We start from the raw sequence: 26246 nt of genomic DNA, 5'->3' as shown, positions 1-26246 counted from the left end.
TCCGTGGAATGGTGAAGCAAAAATAAAACTCAAAGATTGTAAAACCAGAATTTTACACTTCTGCAAAATGGCCAATTTCACTGCAAAACTTCATTTACGCAAAATTTTGTAGCAACTTTTCACTTCTCTGTCTAGAAATGGTGTACATTCATAAACAAATAAAACATACTCCATATCCTTTTGCTACATTATCCCATATCACTTCCTCTTACATATCAGTCCTTCTTTAAAAAATATGCTTATTCTCCAAAAGCTACAACCTATATATGTCCTTGATATTATTTCAAATATTTGAAGTATACCACCATGAATAGTGCGAAAATGCGTATGTTTCATTCAGATATGCTTAAAGCGAATCATATGTTAAAAGTGATCTTGCACCAGGGGTGAAGGAGGCGCAGCAGATACCCAGTGGTGCACGCAGGGGGTTTTCTGGGTCTCCAGAAACCCCTCCCCTCCGCTAAAGAAGTGCCCTTGTACCATCCAGCAGCTGCGGCGCTGTCAAAGAAGCGTCCGCGGCGCCGCGGATGCTTCTTTGACAGCGCTGCGGCTGCTGTATAGTACAGAGCTGCCGAAACGGAGCTGCTGCGCATGCGCGGCAGCTTTCGCTTTTTTTTCTTTTTTTGGGGGGGGGGGGAAACCCTGGATACCCCTCTAAAGCTCTATAGAGGCTTAGCTGTCCCTGCTTCCTTCTCCACATAGGACATAAAAGAGCGTTAACATCCCCTTACTGTATACAGACTGCTCCAGCCTGCCCTCCCCCCCCTCCCGTTCCTCCTGTATACATGTAGACAGGCGCAACAAGAAAGTATGTCTCAGATTGAGACATACTTCTTTGTACTGCACATGCGCAGAAAGGAAAAGTGCATTTTGCACTTCTGTGTTGGACTTAAGTCCAACTGTACATTAACCCACAATGCCTATTCCCTGTAAGGCCATGCCTTTTTCAGTAGGGCACATGGGAGGTACTAATTGCAGAACTCCTCTGTGATATATTTGAATTATCTGTAGTGCAAAAAGAAAACGTACAATTTCGAACTGTAAATATAAAAGGCATACTACTTAACATGGTTTGAGAAATTTAAAATATTTTTTTTTCTAATAGATACTATTAATATATACGATATTGGTAGCCTTGCTGCTGTCTCAATGGTAGTAGTCATTAATGAGATGTGGGGTGGAAGACAACAATGAGATGTGGGGTGGAAGACAACAATGAGATGTGGGGTGGAAGACAATAATGAGATGTGGGGTGGAAGACAACAATCAGATGTGGGGTGGAAGACAACAATCAGATGCGGGGTGGAAGACAACAATCAGATGCGGGGTGGAAGACAACAATCAGATGTGGGGTGGAAAACAACAATGAGATGTGGGTGGAAGACAATAATTAGATGTGGGGTGGAAGACAATAATGAGATGTGGGGTGGAAGACAATAATGAGATGTGGGGTGGAAGACAATAATGAGATGTGGGGTGGAAGACAATAATTAGATGTGGGGTGGAAGACAATAATGAGATGTGGGGTGGAAGACAATAATTAGATGTTGGGTGGAAGACAATAATTAGATGTGGGGTGGAAGACAATAATGAGATGTGGGGTGTGTCATACAGCTGCAGTGAGTTTTTTTCAGTTCTTTAAATTAAACAATTCTTAAGACTTAAGTAGTTTAAATGCACAATGTATTATATTTTATTGCCTGAATTTTATTTTTTAGCTCTATAGTTAGACTTTTACCATTCTAAACATATTAGCAGACATGATTGTAAATCGGCAAGCACTGTTGTATTGTTTAACGGTGCGTTTACACCAAATATTTGATCATTTTAAGTGGCAGGTTGGAAAACACCTGGCTTCTTTAAAATGTTGTGTTTTTTAACAGCATTCTTCAGACTATTAGAGGTGTATTTGCAGTCATGTAATTGCTTTATGAGGTTGGTGTGTTGATCTTTGTCAACAGCAACATTTTAATAAGATCTAGTTGCCAGGGATTTGCCACAGAACATCACAAAGCTCATTGCCTCAGCATCACCTATTTCTTTCCTAAGTAAAGCACCTTTCCTGTAAGGTTCTGAACTTGCCATGTATTGCCGTTATAAGATACAACTTACTATGCTTTGGCAGAATGTAAAATCTCTGATGAACTTAACCATCTGCCTTGTATATTTTATTTCAGTTGGAAATACATCTATCTAAATATAATTGATATGTAACAGGGTGAAATGATTTTCATGTAAATAAAATGTTAAATGGACTTTCTGTATTACTGTTGTGTGCAGAAAAATGACCGTCTTTATATTCTGTTTCTGCGAGAGACGGTAAAGGTTATTTCCAAAACTGGACACATGTAAATTTGCAGAGCCTTTCCATCTGCTCATTGGTAGGTGCACTCCCATATACCAGCCTTAGGAATAGGAAATCAATCTACTCCTTGAAATACTCACAATAGAAAGAGTGAAATTGCCACTTCAAAATCCATGATACTACTGCTCTAGGACCACCCACTGTCACGGGTGCAAGTTTTTTGCATAGCTGCTGATGCACAGTGGGATGTACAGCAGTTTCTGTAGCATTTCTTGCATGAAATAACTGAGCATGCCCAGTAAATGGGAGCATGAATATGTGCCTATGTAGACTTGTGTGTTTCTGGCACTTCCGAATGTCTGCTTCTGGAGAAGCGGGATAGGGGAGAGAAGGGGCGTTCTAACGTTGACCGACTATATAAAAGGCGCATTCACACAAATGCAGCTCATGCAGACCTGCAGAAATGCACAGATACACCTGTTAGGAGGCACATATTTTACACTTGCTATAGGGCAGGTGTAAATACGAGCTGATGGGCAGTACGGTGGCGAAGTGGTTAGCACTTCTGCCTCACAGCACTGGGGATCATGAGTTTGATTCCTGACCATGGCCTTATCTGTGTGAAGTTTGTATGTTCTCCCCTTGTTTGCGTGGGGTTTCTCCGGGTGCTCCGGTTTCCTCCCACACTCAAAAAAACATACTAATAGGTTAATTGGCTGCTATCAAAATTGACCCTAGTCTCTCTCTCTCTCTGTCTGTCTGTGTGTGTATGTTAGGGAATTTAGACTGTAAGCTCCAATGGGGCAGGGACTGATGTGAATGAGTTTCCTGTACAGCGCTGCGGAATCAGTGGCGTTATATAAATAAATGGTGATGATGATGATGATGATGACCTTATTTGAAGAGCAATTTACTCCCATTTTGCAGACAACTCCATCAGGCCCATAGAAAGACTCCAGCAATGGAGAACAACATCAATGGACTGAATTCAGTCCATCATCCCATAAAATATTTTTACAAAAACAATAGAATTATAGATGGGCCTACAGCTGACATTTATGAACTTTTTATTAGATTACAACATTTTCCCATTAATTGATGATTATTCTGAGTTGGCTCAGACTGGCCATTAAAGTTAACAGAGGTTCAAGATAGCACCAGAACAAACTTTGATACAAGGGAAATGGGAAAAAGAAAGACTTATTTTCCCCTAATATTGCAAGACCCATAAAAGATACGTATAGTGACATGTACTGTATACTATTATGTTTTTGAGATATAGAAAAATATGTGCTACATAAAAAATATTATTTTCAACATTACAGAGTTTGTGCATATCTCCCATCATTAGATGTTTTGGAATCAGGAACATGAAAATGGGGCTTAGTCGTATCAAGATGTGGGAGGAGTTGTTCTCTGTGTGTTTGCCTAGTACTTTTGAAGCGCTAGGTTGTTCTCAACCCCCCTTCTACCCTAAAAACACCCATTCAGCGATGTACCTTAGTAAATAGGCACACTGAGGGGGATTTCTTAGTGGCTGGAAACCCCCCTCCAAGCTGGGGGCACTGTATAATTGAGGTGGCTGGACCCTGCTCCTGCTTCACACAGCTCTGCTTGAAAAGGGAGAGCTGCGTGCACCTAACGGTAGTACACGCAGCATTGCCCATGTACATTATGGGAATAGGAAGAGTTGGAGAGCAGCCAAGCACTGTCTAAAGTTATAGCCACTCCCCCATGCATGCTGGTCACGCCCACTGGCGGCGTGGTGTGGAAACCCCCCTCTACAAATCCTGCATTTGCCCCTGTAGTACGTCACGGAATGTGGAAATGATTTAATTAATTATATACGTTTTTGGTGGTAAATTTCAGGGTAATTTAATATGATTAGTTTTCCTGTGTTAGTCTCAACTTCTCATTGTCGTGCAAAATACTCTTGATTGATTATAAAATAAAAACAAACCAAGCCAATATGATGACATTGAAATCTGTGCAAGATTTGTTCTTCTTCATGTTTTGTAAAATACATTTATTCCCTGTACACTGCTAGCTTCAATTCTGTCAGTCAATGATAATAATATTAGTGTTGCTGGATCAAAAATGATAATTAGAAATGACAAAAACACATTATTTAGTCACGTTGGCAAGTGATGATAGAACAGAGTATGTCTAAGGGTAGAACTTAATGTTAGGCAATTACAGGATTTCAGGTCCTAAGTGAGTATTAATGGAGTATAGCTAATGGAGTTCACCAAATGTTTCTAACAAGTATCATGAATAAAATGTCATTATTAGACTGGAGGATACATATTGAACAATTACACAGCGCTTAACATCTGATTTAAATTAAAAAAAGCTTTTAAAGTGATTCAATGTTTCACAGAAAAATGTCTCTTGTCAACATAATTTACAAGTTTATTGTATCTTCTTGAGCCATTGACCTTAAATAAGTGTAGTAAATTGTGGGTCAGTCTGCATCACTGAGGGATGTATTACTTATCCTTGTCTTTCATCTTATAAGCTCATGTTGACATGTACGCTCATCATCTTAGCACAGGAAATGCTATCTGTGTTAAAGTGATAGAGATAAAAGAATCAAAGCATTTCTTACTAAGAGGATCAGTTGTAATCTTTTAAAGGCTTCCAAAAAAAATTAATTCAGCTTTTCCATTCCTATACTAATAATGATCCTCATCTATTTGTATTAAATGAAGATAACATCGTAAATCAGTTAAATGTCATTAAGATGTTCAGTCCACTTTAAAGTTGTTAGTGTAATAGAAAATGAGATTGTAGTTTTATTGTATCTCTTAGGCGGGGTACACACTATGGTGTTTTTAGCCGATTATCCGGCCAATCAAACTATAAATGACTGTTCGCCCCGATATCACATTAGTGTGTATGCTACAATAATGGTTTTTAAACTAGACTAAAAATCTCGTTTAACGATGGAGCGATGTTGTTCCAATTCTGTAGAGTGTATACACTCAGGATCGGCAGGGTCCATAGATCTCTATGGAGTGTGCAAAGTCACAATCTTCTCAGCCGATCATCATCATCATCATCATTTATTTATATAGCGCCACTAATTCCACAGCGCTGTACAGAGAGCTCACTCACATCAGTCCCTGCCCCATTGGGGCTTACAACCTAAATTCCCTAGCATACACACACACAGACTAAGGTCAATTTGATAGCAGTCAATTAACCTACCAGTATGGGTTTTTGGGGTGTGGGAGGAAACCGGAGAGCAGCTGGAGGAAACCCACGCAAACACGAGGAGAACATACAAACTCCACACAGATAAGGCCATGGTTGGGAATTGAACTCATGACCCCAGTGCTGTAAAGCAGAAGAGCTAACCACTTAGCCACCGTGCTGCCCCTATTTGGATATGTAAACAAGTGAAGAGCACAGATCTCAAGGTAAATCGTATACAACGTGTATAGTGTGTACACATGAATCGGCATGCTGATCGGGACTTTTTTCTTCTTGTTGTTGGTAAAATCGTTAAAGATGTCGCATCGGGAGAAATTTTCTGTAGTGTGTACCCAGCCTTAGACATGGTTTTATTGTTCGTATTTTTCCTTTTAATCTGTGTGATTCGATGATAAAGCTAAGTGTGAAAATATATTACTAGGTCAACAGTTTGACAATTGAAAAAAATATCTTCTCCTATTTTTGGTGGTTACCAAATACATTTGTCAAAAGTCACAAAATTAGTGCAACTGAAGATATTTACTATATGTATGTAAAGTAACCAGCCAGTTCAGCTAAGACTAGGGATACCGCACACTGCATACATGGTGTGACATTATCATAGGGTCAAGTATACATATTAGTTAACACGTTGCTCAAGTTATGCTGTGACTGCACAGCAGTAGAACATACCTATGTGCAGGGCTATAACATGTTATCCCCAGGACCCAGAGCAAAATTTGGGGGATGGGGCAGCAGTGACAGCCTATCTGCACTCTGGTGCACGCACAGCAAAACTCTAGAAAGGAAAGTCTAAGTAGTGTCAATGATGGGAGGTTTTGGTTATTTTACTACAATATAAAATATAATTGTATTATGATTATAGACAGTGCTCACGTCACACTAGGTAGGTGTGACATGAGCATAGGTAGGTGTGGTGTCCTATGTCTGTATAAAGTATGATATAGTTGTGCTCTGATCATACCTAGTGGTCATGGCATGTTGGGCAGATGTTGTTTCATATGTCTTTAAATAAAATAACTTAGGTAATATTAATAGATACTGCAGATAGATAAAGAAAAAAGTATAAGTTTTAAGCAGGCGCTCTAAATAAAAGATGCAGCTAATTTACCTCCTGACATATAGTTTCCAAAAATATGTTAAAATAACAAACTGAATGGTATCAAAAAATAGAGGAACAATTTAGTGCTTCCTTTTCACACACATATAAATGTAAACCAATAAATAGGATCTGAAAATCGGACTTATCTAATCCATATAGCGAAAGTGGACCACCTTGAAAAAGACTATCCAGAGTTGAAATGCGTTGGTGCATAGCAGGCTCACCTGTGGAGATTTACTCTAGGAACGATCCATCGGGACGGCAACAATCCGGGTGTGTTAGCCTCTTGTTTGGATGCCTATTACCATTTTCGATCTGGTATGAGTTTACTCTTACAGTGTGTGGATTCGAAATTGTTTTTAATAGTATGATGTTATATATTAATTGTGAGTTTATATCCTTTTACTCACGAGTTGTTCCATTCATTCATACGGAATTACGCTATGTCTGTCTTCTCTTTCTGTTTTGTATATAATCATCAGGGCGATGATGCATATGAGAGTTTTCTATTCAACTGCTTCACAATAGAAGAGATTTTGAAAATATTTCTCATAGATCCCATATACAGAGGCGATGGGGAGGGAGAGTTACATCGCGATATGTATATAAGAAAAGGAGGAAGTGACTGATTCAACACTGCTTTTGTAGGAATTTGACTTTGGAAAGGACTTTCGCTATATGGATTAGATAAGTCCGATTTTCAGATCCTATTTATTGGTTTACATTTATATGTGTGTGAAAAGGAAGCGCTAAATTGTTTCTCTATCTTTTGATACCACTGCAGATATGGAAGATGCTAATTTAGGTAGCTATATGAATGCACACAGATATTTTAAACCAATAACTACTTTAACATCAAAATAATTGCCTCAAGTTAATTAAATTAGGTAATTCTCATTTCTTATTGGGCGTGTTTTACCTTCACGGGCTGCTATGCATTCCAATATGAAGGACTTTTAAAATGAATCATGTGACAAGATGGCTGGCCCTGTTTATTGAGTATAAACAATATGATAAATGGATCAAGTTAGCACAAAAGGTTTCTTGTCTTGGCAAAATAGGCTTAAATAGTAACCATTCTAAAACATTACAACTAATATGTGCTTTTCATGTTGCATTTAATGCAATAATATAATAATCCTACAACATCTACTATACAGTACATTTAGTTATTTTTGTTTTATCTTTTTTTTAGATAGCTTCAAAAGGCAAAAGTAAATAGCAGGTAAATATTGCTTAAAACTGCAGTCACACCATATGTTTACCCACTTGGGACTTCACGGAAAGTTGAACAGACTAATTTCCCATGAACTTCCATTCAAGGCATGCATAAGTTGCTAATTTGCAGCATTCCCCATAGTTGTTAACCGTTCCTCTATTTGTCTTTCATGACTGTAATAATGCATGATATATACTTTCTGTTGTGCAATGTAATTTACTACGCCAGAAGAAAATGAAATACAGAACCTCTTCGCTTTGCACAACAGATCTTTTTTTTAAGCCAACTCCTCTTGCTTCTCATCCACAATAAAAAATAAAATACACCACTGAGATTACAGACTCGGGCGAAGATAATGTAAAAGTAAAAATTAAAGCTTTTCATTGTTTTCTTTAGGAAAAAAACAGCTGGTTATTGCAATTTCTTTGCTTCAAAGGATTTTAGATGAAAGTCCTTTTTTTTACTTTTGACTTCAACATTCCAAAATGACATAACATTCTGATTACGGTGATGAGCAGGAAAAAAAGATCAGCTGTTGTAGTGTGTTAAGAACTTTAACATGAAGGCTGGATATCATGCAGCCTCTCCACATTAGTACAAAGACACTATTGTGACACAGCATGGGATAGTTTTCTGTAGTGTTGTACCTGCCATGCAGTATCCCATACATATACTAAGGATATTGTACATATAGAAACGAGTTATAGGCATCATTTGTGGGAAGTATAGGCTCAGCACCTATGTTTAATGTGGGGGCAAGCTATTTGTCCACTTGGGTGCCTATATTGGAGTGCACTTCTAGCACAGTATTTTGTGGGTTTGTGAACTGTGACAGGAATGTCCATGTAGGAAAAAAGAAACAAGATACTTCAATCTGCTACTTACTGACACATCACAAGCCGACCCCTTAATTAATTACTTTTTACCCTAAAATACTGCTTAGCGGAGCTTTGTTTATATTGCAAAGAGTAAGTAAAGGTAGTACTTAATATTCATGTTATAATGCAGGCATTGCCATGCCAAACCACTAGAGGGAGCAGTTAGATTATCCGCTCGTGTGGTAATGTTTTAGTTTCGCTGGTAGCCGGTACAGTTTGTGCTATCCATTGTATTCCACCTTGATGTCTGCATCCTATTAAGTTCATGTAGCTGACAATTAAATGTGCAGCTCTCCTGAACTCGGGGTATTAATATACAGTATATATATCTGAATGGCTGTGTATTACTGAACTAAATAATATAGCATTGAAAGTGCTTAGCTAAACTTAGCTAAATATGTTCATCATACTTGCTGTCACTCCTCTGTAGCAGGTTACCATGTAAGGAGAGAGGATACTCTCTAAACAGGCATAATATGCATTTACTGTGTGGATCGGTGGGCTCATGCACAGCGGCATATGTATATATAAAATAGATGAGGTTTTTGAATAAATCACTATTGAGTCTTTCTAAATAATCTCTCAAAATAGGACTAGACCTCTTAATGGGGACACATTAAGGGGAACAAAAATCACCCAAATCAGTTTCACAGATGCAGAGAAAATACTTTTAGGCAAACAGGAATTTCTGGATTTACCAACATAAACTCCATCAGATCTATAACATAATCTATTAAGATTACAAAAAAAAATGACTGATCTGATGTTACATGGCCAGATTCTCTCTGATTATCATAGAAATAAAAAGATTTCAATGGGCTTCAGGATACGTAATACACCTACAATTGGTAGAAATAACCCTACATTTTGTAGTAAATAGTGTGGGATACTTTACAAATGCTCCCTAGATCTAATCTTTTGGTGATTGAAGAGGTTGGCCATGAGCTATCCAAAACTATAGAGGAACAAGATACATTTAACAGATCCAAAATACTTCTGACAGATGATAAGTCAGATAAGTGGTTGGATAAAATTGATAGCCAAACTGAAAACTATAAACATGAGTTAATTATATTTAAAAAGAAACAACTAGGAACAGTTAACAGTGATTATAAGACACATTTTGGGGGGTATTCAATTGTTGCTTTTAACGCGCTAAAACAAACAAAAAACGAGCGCTCGAAAAATATTACAGTTTATACGTTAATATGCGCGTAAATACCGTTAATACGGTAGTTTACTCGCTGAATTTCGAGATGAAATTTAGCGAGTAATTACCGTATTAACGCTAATATTTTTAGAGCGCTTGTTTGAGAGCATTAACGGCAACAATTGAATACCCCCCATTGGGGCATATTCAATTGTTGGCGTTACAGCCAAAGTTAAGGCGCCCCACGCACTATTACAGTCATTACGGAAATAGTGTATGTAAATACCGTTTTACTATTACCGTAATAACGGTAATAGTTTTAACGCCGCAGGCATATTCAACAATTGAATATGCCTCATAGGGTTATATTTACTAAACAGCGGGTTTGAAGAAGTGGAAATGTTGCCTATAGCAACCAATCAGTTTCTAGCTTTCATTTATTTAGTGCATTCTACAAAATGACAGCTAGAATCTGATTGGTTGCTGTAGGCAACATCTCCACTTTTTCAAACCCGCAGTTTAGTAAATATACCCCATATAGTCTATGGATGGCTGACGGATGATACCCCTACATGACGAAACTATAGAACATCAATGAACCAAAGGCATAGAATGCCATTTACAATAGACACATTCTCTTCACAGTCTACATCAGAAACAGACTCAATAGATATGTTGCCCCGAACTGGTACCTCTACTTCTGTTTTATCAGATCCAAACAGACTACAAATGCAAAAAGAGGGAGAGGTCACATACAAGGAGGGAGAAGAGGGCGATATAAGATGATACAGCAGGAAAAAGACCCATAATTAATATTCAATCTATCCACATATACTTTAACCAAGGATGAGACAGTATTATTGTATTTGAGACTTACTTTTGAGTGGTCAGTGTATCACTATAAAATGGGGAGGAAGTTGAGACCCATTTGGGTCCAAAAAAGAAAAAGAATAGTACTTTAGCCCCACAATCAAATATTCCAAGTATTAGAACCTTCTGCAGATTATTGGATCAGCAAATTAAGACTAAAAGAAAATCTGATTATTACCATGACAATCTAACTTGAGAGCAGAGAGTGGCCTAAAGTCCCTTGTAAATAATGAACAATTAGTGATACGACCTGCTGATAAAGGAGGTGCAATTGTGATCCAAGATATTAAAGATTATGATATGGAGATCACAAAACAAGTGGCAGATATAACAGTGTATAAAAAGCTAAATTATAATCCTACACAAATGATAAAATCTAAGGTAGATAACCTTCTGGATCAAGGGATACAAAATGGCTGGAGATATGAAATAGTTGAGGAATATCTAAAAGCTAAAGACCCAAAGTGTCCGATCATTTATAAGATCCCAAAATTACATAAAACAATGGATCACCCCCTGGCTGACCGATTATATCAGCAATTAATTCAATATTACAACCAATTGCAGAGTGTTTATCTTCAGATGTATGTTAAAGACATTCCAAGTTATCTAAAGGACACAACATATTTACTTAAAAAAAAATCCATGAATTGATAGACATGAAAGATTATCAATGGCAGAGATCTCAACATATTTGAACAAGGCTAAGGTTACAAAATAAAGGCACATTGTTTGTTTTCCTTACATGTAACAAATATTTTATTACTGAGACATAGAACACGGATGCAGCCTGATTTCCCATGGAACTACTGTGGCTGTTGATGACCGCTTTTGTGTTCAGCATCTGGGCCAGGAACCGTTTTGATTGGCTTTCAATGATCATTGGAGGAAAAATACTAGTAGCATCAGCAATGACACTGGATGCCACAAATAATATTATTATAAGAGACACTGGCAGCAACACTAGGGAAAAACAAAAGGACAGAGTAGGGATGGTCTACCAAGTGGATACATATAGGTTTTGCAGCTTAGAACCGACTGGGATACAGGATCCAGTTGAGAATGCATCAGCTGTGATTCCTGTTGCTGTGCCATTACATTCACATTGTTACAATGCTGATTCCCCTCATGATTTAACAATTATTTCTGCCATCAATTGGTTTTTTGTAAGATACTCTACTGCCCCAGAATGCTGTGATCCCCTCTCCTGGGAATTCATCCATCACTGATAGCAGATTTCTGAAACTGCATGCTTCAGCTGCTACAGGCCAGGAATTTTCATAAAGAGGTTAAAGGAAAGTTACCCTGGCAGACAGTGGGTGGAATGGGTCTTGGTAAGAAACTAACCCAGTGTGGAGTAACTTTCTAATTCTTAATAAGGAAAGAGACTTTGAACTTGGAACTTCAAACTATTTTTGGGGAATATACTGTCCATTCTTCAATGCATGCATACCAATGACAATCAGTTGAAAGCTGCAAGATGGATTACTTTAGAACATACTTACCAACTTTTTTAAGTTGGTGTCCGGGAGACTCTCTGTAGCAGGTGGGCGTGCGGGGGGGGGAGGGGTGCCGAAATTGCGTCATTTTGGCCCCACCCCTGCGACGTAATGATGCAAATCGTGTCATTTGACAGCGGGGGGCGGGGCTAAACGCCGCGATTCACCGGGAATCGCAGCGTTTGGGATCTAATTCTGAATTCGGGAGATTGCCACACTCGCCCGGGAGTCCGGGAGACTCTCGCAAAATGCGGGAATCTCCCGGACATTCCGGGAGAGTTGGCAAGTATGTTTTATAATGTTTCATTATAGATCTAATTCGGTACTTCAGTACATCATGCACATTAATGGCAATAATAATTTTCTTGTGACAGCAGGTAGACCAACTCTTAGATGCATTATTAGAGAACTGAAACAGCAGGAAATAGTACATATACTGCATACACACAGTGTGCTATACATAATGCATGTGTTTTTTTAAATGCATGCCTTATACTGCTTTTAGAAATATATTTTATTTATACTACATGTCTGAGAAAAGCACTATTTGCTACAATAAATATAAGCATTTTAGTTCAAAAAAAAAAGTTAGCCATTATTTTTATCTTTTGGAAACCAAGCAGTAGGTGGCCACTCCATCCTGGTGACAAATGACAAACGTTAAGCTCTAAAATTACTTCTCAGGCTGTGACCAGAGGTCATATTGTCTCTCATTTGCTGGCCCTAATGATAGCCCCTAGAAATCTATCTACCATGTTAACAAATATCTTGCAGTGTGGAGCTCAAGAGGTTTAACCCCACATTCCACTAATATAATATGTTTGTTCTGTAATTTATCAAATATGATGTGAACATAAAGACTGAATTTTATCGTTGACAGTCTGGACAATTTTCTCCTTCCTATTTTTTTTTTTTTTTGCTAAAAGATATTACTAGAAGATGATGAGCTTTTCATACACATTTTTTTGCTCTTTTCATTCTGCCACTACTTTTTGCCTGTAAGCAAATAACCAGCGTTAAAGGATGATTAAACTGGGTAATGGAACAAGTCCCTTAGTAGCATCTTATTGAGAGAAGCTGGAGGGCAAGACCAAGTATTTAACACTTCTAGATTCACAGAACTGTAGCTGAGCTTCTATTAGTCTTGTCTCTCTCTTGCATTGCCGTACTCTGGTAATAATTCATAATGATTGTAAAACACTTACAGTACACTAAAGTAGCATATAACAAATTGTACAAATCATTTTATTTTATATGTATATTTGCTATTAACCTATAGGCTAATTTATGGTCATAACACATTGCAAAAAAATTATTAAACAACTTTTGCAAAACAGTTTAAAGATCAAAAACCCATTTTGGCACCAAAAAAATTCAAAATGACATTTTTATGTTAAATATACATCCTAGTTATAAGTAGGTTTTATATAAATGTACTTGTCTATAAGTATTAAGTGAAACACATAGTTGACTTCTCTTAGGCAATGTCTGGGAGACTCAACATCATCAGCTATTTATATACTCTATTTATAGTACTCACTCACATCGGTCCCTGCCCCATTGGAGCTTACAATCTAACTTCCCTAACATACATAAACACAATTTAATAGCAGCCAATTAACCTACTAGTACGTTTTTGGAGTGTTGGAGCACACCCACGGAATAACGGGGAGAACATACAAACTCCTCACAGATAAGGCCATGGTTGGGAATCAAGTTCATGAAGCAGAAGTGCTAACGATTAAGCCACTGTGCTGCCCTCAGAGACTCACAAATTTCTAGGAGCAGCACACCCTCCCACATCCAACCCACTTCACTAGTGAATCGAGTGGGTTGCAGGACTTGATAATGTGATTCACAGCAAATTGAGTCATCCTAGCCGCACCCCAGTTGCGTGATGAAATGAATTTCAGTGAGGAGTGGGGCCAGGATGACGAGATTTGTGTGGCCCTCTCACTGTAGCACAGATTTTATTTTAAAATGTAATAACATCATATATATATATATATATATATATATATATATATATATATATAAAATGACTGAACAAATCGGTGTGGCCACTCAATAGCAATTGCTTCCATGTAACAACCTTTCAAACAGTCACAGTTGTGTAAGGGTTTCTAATAGTATTGAAATATAGGGAGTATCTTGATCCTAAAGATAATTCACTTATATAAATGGCCAAAAGAGTTTGTAGGAATAAATCAAGAAATTGTCAATTCTGTTTAGGTCTAAATTTTCAATCCACAATGTTCATCTCTTTGGAGACAGGACTTACGGTTAGTTGCTTCAGCTGTCTTCTTATGTAATTAATTCCCTTCAGGACTCTTCGTATTACCTCCCCTGTCGTCCGGGGGGCACAAATGGCTGTGTCTTGAGTTCGAGAAAGATCGGAAGTATTCGGTATAATCCTGCGCATGCGCAGTTACTCAGTGCTTTTGTCGGTTTATACAAGTGAATTATCTTTAGGAACAAGATATTTCTTATACTTGAATACTATTAGAAACCCTTACAGAATTGATTGATTTTTTGAAAGGTTGTTATATGGAAGCAATTGCTATTTCTATATAAAGGTGTGGCCACACCAATTTGTTCAGTCTAGATTTTATTAATTATGTTTTTACAATTAAAAATAAATATGTTTGTTAGTGGAATAAATTAGCTGGCAATATTTTCGCTGCATATTTACATATCAGGTGCCCTTAGATGCTACTTTCTTTTTGTATATCCATTTCTGTTAGTCTGATTGAGAATTTACCTCAAACTGATATATGATTTTGTGGGTGTATTTAAAATTGGGTTTTTTTTAACTTTCATTCATATGCAATAAGGAAATTTATCATAAAACAAACAAACCTTTCTTGTGCTTATGACCGATTGTGTATATAAGTGTATCTGGTTGTATGTATTCTTGATGTAAAGCTGGGATATATGCTACTGATACAGAGCTGGATGCATCTTGCAATGCATATGCCTCAGCACATGAACATAAATACACTATGTTTATGCATCCAAGTAAGCATCAATCTCATGGTATGCGTTCCATAGGGCACATTTAAAGGATTTTGAAACTGATGAGAGGCAAGTGATATGTTTGAGGTTTGCTGGATTTCTATAATGTGGTAAATTAGAATGAAGTGCAATGGAGGGGTGGGGTACCTTTTTACGATGGGCATCTCGGCGATACTGGATACGCCGACAGGAATACACCTGAGGTGTATTCCCTGGCACACTGGTAATACTGACAGCTGTAAAGACTGACTGGAAACCGTGGTGACGAATAAAGAAGCCGGCAGGTAAGGATGACGTCACTTTTAATCCACACATTATGTTTGCTTTTTTATCTGCTATTTTAAATATCCGCTGCCTGTACAATGTTATTTAGAAGGCTTAATACATTGTACAGGTGGCGCCTCCTTAAAATAGCAGATAAAAACAGCAAACATAATGTGCGGATTAAAAGTGACGTCATCCTTACCTGCCGCCTTCTTCATTCGTCACCACGGTTTCCGGTCAGTCTTTACAGCTGTCAGGATTACCAGTGTGCCAGGGAATACACCTTCGGTGTATTCATGTCGGCGTATCCAGTATCGTCAAGATGGGCATCGTTTTAATGACTACCACCGCATGGGAGATGGGAGATTTATTATCAAGACACTATTAATAGCACAATCTGAAAACCACCTTACAAGTTTGTGCCTGTTCCGTGGCCATTCACCTTCCACATTCCAATCAGTTGCTTCCTGGTTGGCTTCATTACTCTGCCCACAACAAGACCACCCTTGCAATCATGTCACCATAAGTCCTACCCCCTGCACTGCCGCAATTTGGGGGAGCTGCCTGCTAAATTTATGAGGCCTCCTGCAAAGGTATCAAATGAATTTAAATAACACCATGTTAGGTTATAAAATCTCTAAATGTGGCCATATTCTAGTATGCCCAGGTTATGGACATGCATACAGAAAATGTATATTTGTTACATCCACTATTGTCCAGTACTTGCAAGCCCTACATGATTATGTGCTATCAAATTACTATTTGTTTGCACAATTTATTTAATATATTACAAAATGTATTAGAAAGTGTGACAACATAGGAAATACACTACTAAAATGATGAGTTTTCAATTAAACAGTCAACTAAACAATAAGGATATAGAGGCCGAACACATTCTTTATAACCAGTAAAGTTTTCCCTTTAGAGCTTTTCTCCTTCTTATTTTCTCGTTCCTGTGTATTGAAAGGGTATCGGCTTTATGTAATGCATAATATTCAGTAACCATGCAAGGTCTGCAGAAACTGTAGCGGCTACTGGCATTGCTCTAGGCAAGAGAAAAATAAGTAAACATATTGCATTAATAACACTGAGGAGTCAGTATTTAAACTGTTTGGAACTGTTTGTCCCATAGATTGTAAGCTTGCGAGCAGGGCCTTCTCACCTCTTTGTCTGTTTTACCCAATTTGTTTATTAGTTTACTGTGTTTGTCCCCAATTGCAAAGCGCTACGGAATAGGTTGGCGCTATATAAATAAATGATGATGATGATGATGATGATGCATAGTATGATCATGGTTAAATCCTCGACCACAAAACAGCACATTACATTGCAGACATTATACATTGCCTTTGCTGTGAACTTGAGATATTTCTTTCTTTAACAAAAGGTAAATATTACAAGCAATTAAGGACAGGATTTGAAAGAATGATGATCACAGAGTCCTATAGAGAAAAGACTCTATCAAACTCATCCAGGATTTAATGAGCCATTGAACAATCTATGCCCAAGTCTGTCCTCTGAATTACAGCTAGCTATCAGTCACAATGATTGGAAGATTAGTATGTGGCATAGGGATATTGTCACTTATTCATTTTTACCATTTTTATTTTTTTATACAAGCTCATTCTTGTGTGTGGACATTACATTCTAAAATAAACTACTTTGTAATATTCCACAAATAATACACAACAAAAACAATGGCCTTATTGTGGCAGTAATTCCTTGTACAGTAATATATATACTGTTTATATATAAGAAGAGAGAGAGAAATCTTAATTTGCACACTACCTACTCCTGGCACATATAAAGATGCAAACAAACTTAACACTTTGGGAACTGTCCCTAGAGAATAATTATTTTATACCCAACATTTATTTGCTCCCAAATTCCAAAACCTTATTTATATTTGATAAGCCTTTCATAATACGAAAACTTTGGGGGCATGAATTTATGACAAGGGTATGACATCACTGGAGTTATGACCAGGTCTAGAGGAAATAACATAGCAGGCAAAAATACTTGTAAAGTTCCATAATAAAATGTAGAGAGGACTTATATAGACATTGTCTAGCATCTGCATTCCCATGAACTAGGTACAACTAAAGGTTACCTCCACTCAAAAATACCTACGCTGGATACCACAACTTACTGGAATGACTCCTGGTACTTGACTTTGAACTTCTGCTTGAAGTCTTGACTTGAAGACTTAAGGGCAGATTCAATTTGGTGTGAGGTGTCGCATTGTGCCTCCAGAACAGTCTGCAGAGACACATCACCTCAATTTTTTACTAAAACCTTCACTAATTTTCCCTCACCTCCCATAGAGAAATAGGGAGAATATGAGCTTCCTTACCTTATTGCCGGCAATGTGTGCAGCACTACATCAAGGCAATGTCCGGCAATACAAAGCAGACAATTAATTCTGCTCCTCAGACAAGGCTGTTTATACCATATAGAAAAAATGTTGCTCATATCTGACATCCCTTAGCAACATCTGTAACCATAGACAGAGTCATTGTAGTACACAGTGTGTTCCGTGGTAACCTATGAGGCTAAGTGGTGTCAGATATTCACAAATCCTACTTCATGTCTAAATCCTACGTCAACAATTAGGAGACATTTCAGTAAGTTGTGGTACTCAGCATAAGAACTCTATTTAACTAAAACTATGTTTAGAGCTAACTATAAGCAAAGAAAATATTGAGGTCATGGTAATTTTAAAATGGTCTCCTTAAAAAACTTTTCGAAAAGACCATATCTGTCCTGAAAATGTCAACTCTTTATCAACTCAGTCAACACATTTATATTTTCAACTTAAAAAAATATTCCTGAACTTACCCCAATTCTATAACCAAACCTAAAGTCAGTGCTTACTTCATTATAATTAAAACTTCATATGCACCAGTTTAAGAGGACTGGTGGAAAAATACATACACTGTGTAACTGTATACACAGGTTAACATACAAGTAGAGTTTGATAGACTGGGAAAGCTTCATATCACATATGTTTATCTGTTTTTTTGCTTCTGACAATATGCATACTTCTGGTAGGGGAGATATTTTGCGTGTGTTGATTTTCAGGTGGCAGCTGTTGCCTTCTGCACTCTCCGATAAATGATCTGATGGTCATTTTACCATTTTTTAATATTCATCTTATTGGGTGGGATACTATACAAAAGTCAGGTGCAAGTAATAAACATCATAAAAGGGTATAAAAAGCAAAGACTTCACTATAATATTAATTGAGATTAGCCTGGGGACTTGAATGCTTCATGTCAAACACTTCCTTATATTGGCAAAACATTTCAATCACCTTGATTCTATTTAAGTGTATTAGTTGAGTAATTGTGAAGATAAATTTATGCTTCTATTGCGTATGTTGAATGTTACATACTCATTCATTTGATTGTGTTCAGCAGTACTCTGCTACACTTTGAACAACATAACTTTATTTCTGCCTATGAGAAACAAAGGCATGACTGGTGAAGTGTTATGCGAGTCATTTCTAAATGGACATAAATGAATAAGGAGAATTAATGTTAATCTTGATACAACTGGGAAATTCATGTGATATAATTCTGAAGAAGAAATACTAATGCAATGTTTTGTTCCTTGGAGGAAAATGAAAACTTCTTTAAAATCTAATCAAGAGACTCAGTTTTCCCATTAAAATGAAATATTCATAAATACTAATGATTTAGCAGAAATAATTTTTAAAGATTTTATGCAACTTTGGATCAGAGCACTTAGCAGCAAAATGACTGTATTCATCCACACAAACTGGGATGCAGTATCTAGAATTGAATATATAACCATATAATCATGGCTAGAAACACTAAAAGGATAATACTAAATCTTTTAAACACCTATTTTCTTTGTGGAACTAATGGTTATTGTACTCAAGACACTAAAGTTGATTGGGAACTGGCCCTATACAAACATTAACATATTGATCATCAAAGAGATTTAAATGCCTTGAAAAAAAATAGTAGATTTATTTATTACGTGCTGTAGACATTCACAGCACAGATTTTTTGGAGAAGGCAAGGGGTTAAATTTACTTAAAGGGGGGGGGTGTTTGGTTTCCAAAATGCCACACATCGTGTGCGGGTTTCAGCCAGAACCTACATCTGATGCCTGTTCACTTGAAAACCCCTAAACCGCATGTGGTTTAGACCAAACCTTCTGGTAAAACCAGATGGGAAACATCCAATTTTACTCTAGATTATGTAAGATTCTTGCATGCTGGCACTTGTAGAACTACAACCTCCAGCATGCACATGGGCGCCAGTGCTTATGGTCACTTGACACAAATGCGCACTACAAATGTTTGCCTAGTAATAAAGATCAGAAATAGTGTTCCCCTATTCCTATAGGAAATAAAGTAATTGTGCCTCCATTCCTATATGTAAAAAAGTAATCATGTCTCCGTTACTATGTATCAAATTTTAATTGTGCCCCCATTCCATTGTACAATAATATAATTGAGTCCTAAATTCCAATATGTAATAAAATAATTGTGCCTCCTTCCAATAAATAATAAAATAATTGTGCCCCCTTAATAGAAATAGTAAATTACTATTAATAGGAATTAATAGAAAATATTAAATGTTGCCCCCTTTGATTTTAAATATAATAATTATGCCAAATTGATAGAAATAATAGTTTATATTGCTGTGTTAATGAAATCAACATTGTGCCCCATAATTCTACTTACCTGGACTTTCCTTTATTTTTTGATCCAACATAATCCTTATAGAAATTAAAGAAAAAAAATGCATAGACGAGACAGACTGCTCCAGAGGAGTTCCTGACACCAAATGAGTTAAACATCAGTGTAGATGTGGGTGGAGAAAGACTGGAGTGACAACATAACATACATAAGTAGAATGCAGAACTGAGAACAGTAACTTCCCAGCCTGCATAGCCCATGACCTCACTTCCTGCCACACTCTGCCAGGTCATATATTTACAGTATGCCCGTCTATTAAATAACCAGGGATTTAAAGGTAAGCATCCATGTCTAATTATGTTGAAATTATGTGAATACACTGCTATTGTACTCAGCCTACACTTGTGCTCATGACCGCCCTCATTCCACCTCTCCAGGTGTAAGGGTATGCAAGGCAGCGACATGCAAACATCTAGATATGGACGTATGTGCACAGATGTTTTGTGCGCATGTGTAATAAAGCATATATTATGCAAAAAGTATTGGCATATGTCTAACTCTAAATAAGCCTCATTGTTTTTTTGTTTCTTTTATAAACAAGTCTTTATTAACGGTCAGAAAACAGAACACAACAAAGACCAAATACAGCGGTACATAAGATTAAAGTGCACAAGTATAAGAAATCTCTCTTGAAAGGAGAAAACAGTATTCCGGGACAGTGTAAGTATCACGGCAGAAATTCTGGTGGTTTTCCGTATTGAAAGAAAAGAGCAGGAGCTAGGGGAGGAAGAAAGATAGAGAAACATAGGATAGAGAGAGAAGGGAGGGGGGGGATACGAAGAGTAGAGTAAAGACGGTAGGAAAAAAGAGAGGAAGAGAGGGCGGCGTGGCGAAAACTGCTGTGGGAATAGAGAGAGAGAGGAGAAAAAAGAGGGGGAGAAGGTGGTTTGTGGTTTAGATGAAAGGGGGAAGCCTCATAGTTCTTATGCACTGTATTATGTTTGAATAAACTGTTACACATAAATCTAAAATGTTACTCTTTTATTGTTGGAGGTTGTTTTCTTTAGACTCACAAGATTTGCACTAATTAACTAATAATGTTTCTCCTAACCTAGGCAGCTTAATGAGAGAGTGGGGAAAGAGATATCACAAAGTTAGACCTCTCTGCTGTGAAAGCTGTTGTAAAAGCCTTATGTACCTGCACACATAGTTATTCCAAATCAATAAAACAGATTAAAAAAAACGCTTTGACCTGACATCTTACTTTTCTAACATTGATTACAGGGCTCATAGCCATAATAAAAAGCATAGCACACAAAATAAAAATGATATCCTATTTCAGGAAGGTGTCCATTTAAGTGTTGTTGAATTTAAAAAGGAGATTCCTCTGATAAAGAATATTAAGGTTGCTCGTTTATACTAATACAAGAACACAAAACTATAAATCTGAACTTAGTTTAGTATGTTTTAAAATCAAAATGGCTCTGTCATTTCCTCTAGTTTAAGTAATACCTGAGCTCATAACTAGAAATACTGGATATTGGAGTAAGGGTGTCAAATTGTACAGTTGGTATTTACAATTCAACTGCTTAATGCTAGTTCCTCGTCTTTTTAGCACAATTTTCCTTAGTCTGTACCTTGTGTGCGCCTGAAAATGTGCCGTATGCTTAAAACAGTACAAACCAAGGTAATGGTCAATATTGTGTAATATAGTAAATGAAATTCAGTGTCACATACTGTATATTAATAAAACAAATAAAAACATAATGCAATGTAAAGAAACATATAAGCTCAAATCATCTGACAGCAAAAAAAAGCATTTCATACACGCTGCATATCACATGGGCATGTCATCAGTATTTAGTCCAAAAAAATAATGTCCTGAATAATAATCAAGTATATAGCGATATATAATTCCTGTATAAATCAGAAAGAGTAACTTCAACAAAGTCACACTATGCTATTGAGTGATAACAAAGTGTGTCGTCCTCTGGTCCGAATACTAAGTTTATAGAAAAGTTTCCATATTGGCAGTGTTAGTGGCTGGTGTGGGGATAACCCAGTAAGTGAACTAGGTTAACCCCACACCAGACTGGTCACACCTTCTCGGTGGTATCAGTGCAACAGGAACCATAAATCCCAGGCCAGTACTGTCCTGAACACTCTGGCCTGGGGCTCATATTCTTATAAAATCCTCAGTTCCCATGCTAGTGTACAGGGCAAGCCTGCTCTGGGGATGGAATATCATTGGTCTGGATTTTCTGGAGGGGCTGGCATAGGAGGATAAATTTCAACCAACTCCCCTATAGTAGTCAGATGGCACAATCCTAGAATATAGTGGGACAAACAGATCATGCTTATTTAATTGCTAAAGGATCAAATAAGTAGGGGCTCCTCTCCCAGTTAACTTATTTCAGTGGGTTCCTACAATCTAGCCTCTGAAAAATCCTCCTTGCAGGCTCTATTTCGGTCTTCCTGAGAAGGCAACCACAGAGAGCAAGCACAGACACTAGCTCTTTTGGTGACTATGGTATACGAACACAAAAATACAAAAAATCTCTAGAATACATCACACTGGGTTTTGCCATCAAAACATGGTTTCATGGGGATAGGGTAACCCTTTTAAGGAAGGTTTCGTGGGACAATTGCACACTTAAAGGTTTAAACACATGGCATTTAAGAACTTTTTTTTACCAGTGAGATGGAGTCCCGTGCGGGCTTAACTTTTATTAGAAATGCTCAGTTCCACTCTATAGTCACCAAGAGTTTTAAACATAAAGGACACATAGATGTTTTGCATTTTTACTCTGTGCCACAAAGTGTAAACAGTCAAAGGGAAACCCCCAATCAACCAATTATTAAGAGAAATCATGTAAAGCTGCCATCTTGCCTCCTAATTCCATGACTAGTGATAAAAGGGTAGGTACAACCCTACACAGTATCACAAAGGTAAGTATAATTATTAAGCCAGAGCAGAAGGGAAGAAATGGAAAATAACACATTCATCTAAAGTTAACAAATTATCAATTGAGACACCAGCATTCACAGCCAAAAATTTATAATCAGCAGATATTCACAATTTGTAACAATGGTGTAACAGTTAACAAGTATTCTGCAGCAATTTTGTGCCAATTTTAATTGATTGCTAAACATTTAGAAACTGTGTACTGTTAGTTTCCAAGTCATCGGCTACTTTGATGCAATTATGTCTCTTTATTAGAATATAAAATTGCATAATCCCATCTTTAACATTGCTGGGAAAATCTTAGAATGTACATGAAGCAGAACAGTTACAGAAATCCCATAGGGCCCTCTACACACACAAAAAAATGTAAGTAGTGGGACTTAAAAACAAACAAACTTTCTAACTAGTATTTGCTGCTTCTAAATTTTGTTGCCTACAGCTTTCAGAAACGTTAATGCTTGGTTAATCTCATTAAATACATAGAGAAATATACTGCAGGGTTTGAGATGAGTTAATATTAATGTTCTTCTACTGCTCTGCAAGGACAATGTGTACAATAGAACCCTTCATTGACAACCATTTAAATTTCACTGGAGAAAGTAAAAGAACATATATAGATAGCGTTTGTAGTTGCAGTAATAATATAAATAATAATAATAATAATAATAATAATAATAATAATAGAAATAACAATTGTACAATAACTAGTAGTTACCCTGTTAAAACTCTAATAGCATCATTTCTATGGTGAGCGTTATTGCATTAATTTTATACTCATTAAACTTTGAATTTCACACCTACCTGGGACACCTGGAGGTGTTTTCAAATATTTTCCATTGAAATGCTGAATGACCACTTCACATTTTTCAGTAGACTCCATTCTGTAATTAAAATGTAAAATCATTATTTTCTTGGTGGTTTCTGTGTGTTACAATTTTACAATGTTATCATCCATGATCGTCTTATTAAGATCATATAAGTTAGATTCATTCTGTATTCTGATTGGTTTTTACACTCATGAGATGGGAGAATAGATGAATAGCGGTATGCAATTATCTGTGCTTAATAGTTTCAGTATACATATCTCAAAAGACATATAGAAAAAGTACACCCCCAATTTACACTATTTTATTTAATATTGTGTTAGGAAGCTGGTTAATCCTGGGTTGTGCTGACAACTTTGACTTATACATATAGCTTTTATATACAAAAAGCTATGAAATTCCAAAACCTTACAGTTCAACATATCCGATTAAGGCTTGCTACACTTACATACCACCTACAAATGTAAGAAAACTACTGAAACCCTTACACTATATCATGTTCCAATATATATATATATATATATATATATATATATATATAGTCTCAGGTTTCTGATCTGCTTCTTTTAAAAACCCAAGGGAGATTGCTTTGTGTGGGGAGGAGCTTCCCAACGTGTGTGTCCAATTTATGGGATAAGCTGGTAAGGGTCACTGGGGTGCAAATGGAGAGAGATGGGTGGGCTCCATTTGCAAGGCCCAATCCGGGCCTTCTTTTCTGCCAGTCTGACAGCAGACTGGTTAAAGGTTGCACCTGTGAGAGGTGTTTAAAAGGAAGTCAGACTCTGTCTGACTTGCTGCCCTGCCTGGGGGAAGGGACTGTAGAGTATTTAAAAGAGAAAGCCTGATATTGATTATGAGTGACTATATGTGGTGAAACTTCTTGTGTTTTTGTTCAGTTTTGATAGTCAGGAATACAAATGTTTAGTTAGTAACGGACAGACAAGGTGTTTATTTTGAAGTTTGCTTTATTTGTTTCTGTATAATAAAACTGGTATAGGCCAGTTGTACCAAAACCTTGGACTTGTATGACTTATGAGGGGAGGAGTACTGAATACAGCCTTTCATGTTTGAATCCATTGTCTTCAGGAATGCACACCATAGGGACCATATTAATTTACTGAGTGGATCAGACAAACAGCATTTTCCACATCTCACACTCAACATCTAATATTAATATATCGTTTTGGGTACGGTTTTCTTTAATTGGATTGTTTTCATGTTACCATGTTTTCATTTCCATTTCTTTACATAGTTATTATAGTCAATAATTGTTCTCTGAATTTAAATTTACATGTCTTTTATTGGCCTCACAACTTATTGAGTCTTGCAATGGAGCTCCTTTACTAAATATCCTACCTAATTCTTGGTGTCAATGTATTTTGCACTTTGTTGCGAGGTTCAGGATTGTCTTCAATCTCTTTGAGATGAACTCAGGTTTAAATTCCAGCCCTGTTTGCATGTTCCTTAGTCTTAGTGCCTCATCTGTCGATACTTGAATCTACTGATAACTCAATGCATCAACAGCAACAGAATAGGCCACTTACTTTGTTATGAGTTACTTGCCAAATTGTAATTCCTCTCATTCTCTGATCCACCTTGCATAGTGCACAGGCAGTGATTCTGGCTTAGCTACCCCCTTCAGGAGATCTCCCCCCCCAAACTGTCTTGCTTCATGCTAACAGGTACTGCCTGGTTTTCAGAAAATATAAGGGAGAGATTGTTTTTTCCTGCTTTATTCATTTATTTGTCCCCATTATAGCAGGCAAAAAGCATGCAGTTTGAGCTATCTTGTATGTGTGAACCACAGCTTTTATTATTATTATTATTATTATTATTATTATTAATAAGTTGCAGTTTGCCATGTGGTTTGGTTTTCGCTTAATGGGGCAGTTTCTATACCTCCCATGTATAAAAATCTGGGTGGCGCTTTTAAACGTTACAATTTCATGTGCTACATCAAGGCGCAGGAAAACCTGGAATTTAATTAAACCTCAGGCTAGCAAATCTCTCCCTAGGTTTACATGCTATACTAATTTGTGTACAAATCAAAGCTTTAGGAATTATATGGAATCTACATCAAACACATTCACCAGCCTCTAACTTCCTCTGCTTTGCTTTATATAATTATGTTGCAAAGCCAAATTCATACACAGCTAGCTCTATTATTTAATTATTGTTGTCAGTCAATTGTAGCCATACTTGCCAACTTCGGCAAGTTGTGATGCGGGAGCTCGGGGGGGGGGGGCTTGGGGGCTATTCGCGTCATG

General features: G+C 37.1%; 1 protein-coding gene across 4 annotated transcripts in view; it reads right to left on the bottom strand.

The window, feature by feature from the left end:
• Positions 1-26246, bottom strand: part of RBMS3 (RNA binding motif single stranded interacting protein 3) — a 466009-nt gene that overhangs the window by 68683 nt on the left and 371080 nt on the right. For all 4 annotated transcript variants that reach the window (XM_075212374.1, XM_075212376.1, XM_075212375.1 and 1 more), the window contains exon 6: positions 23957-24036. In XM_075212374.1, coding sequence (XP_075068475.1) covers positions 23957-24036 — 80 coding nt within the window. The remainder of the gene's footprint in view (positions 1-23956; positions 24037-26246) is intronic.

This window comes from Mixophyes fleayi, chromosome 5, assembly GCF_038048845.1.
Source record: "Mixophyes fleayi isolate aMixFle1 chromosome 5, aMixFle1.hap1, whole genome shotgun sequence".
NCBI classification, from domain to species: Eukaryota; Metazoa; Chordata; class Amphibia; order Anura; family Limnodynastidae; genus Mixophyes; species Mixophyes fleayi.
The sequence above is the reverse complement of the archived record's forward strand: the minus strand, read 5'-3'. Positions and strand labels throughout refer to the sequence as shown.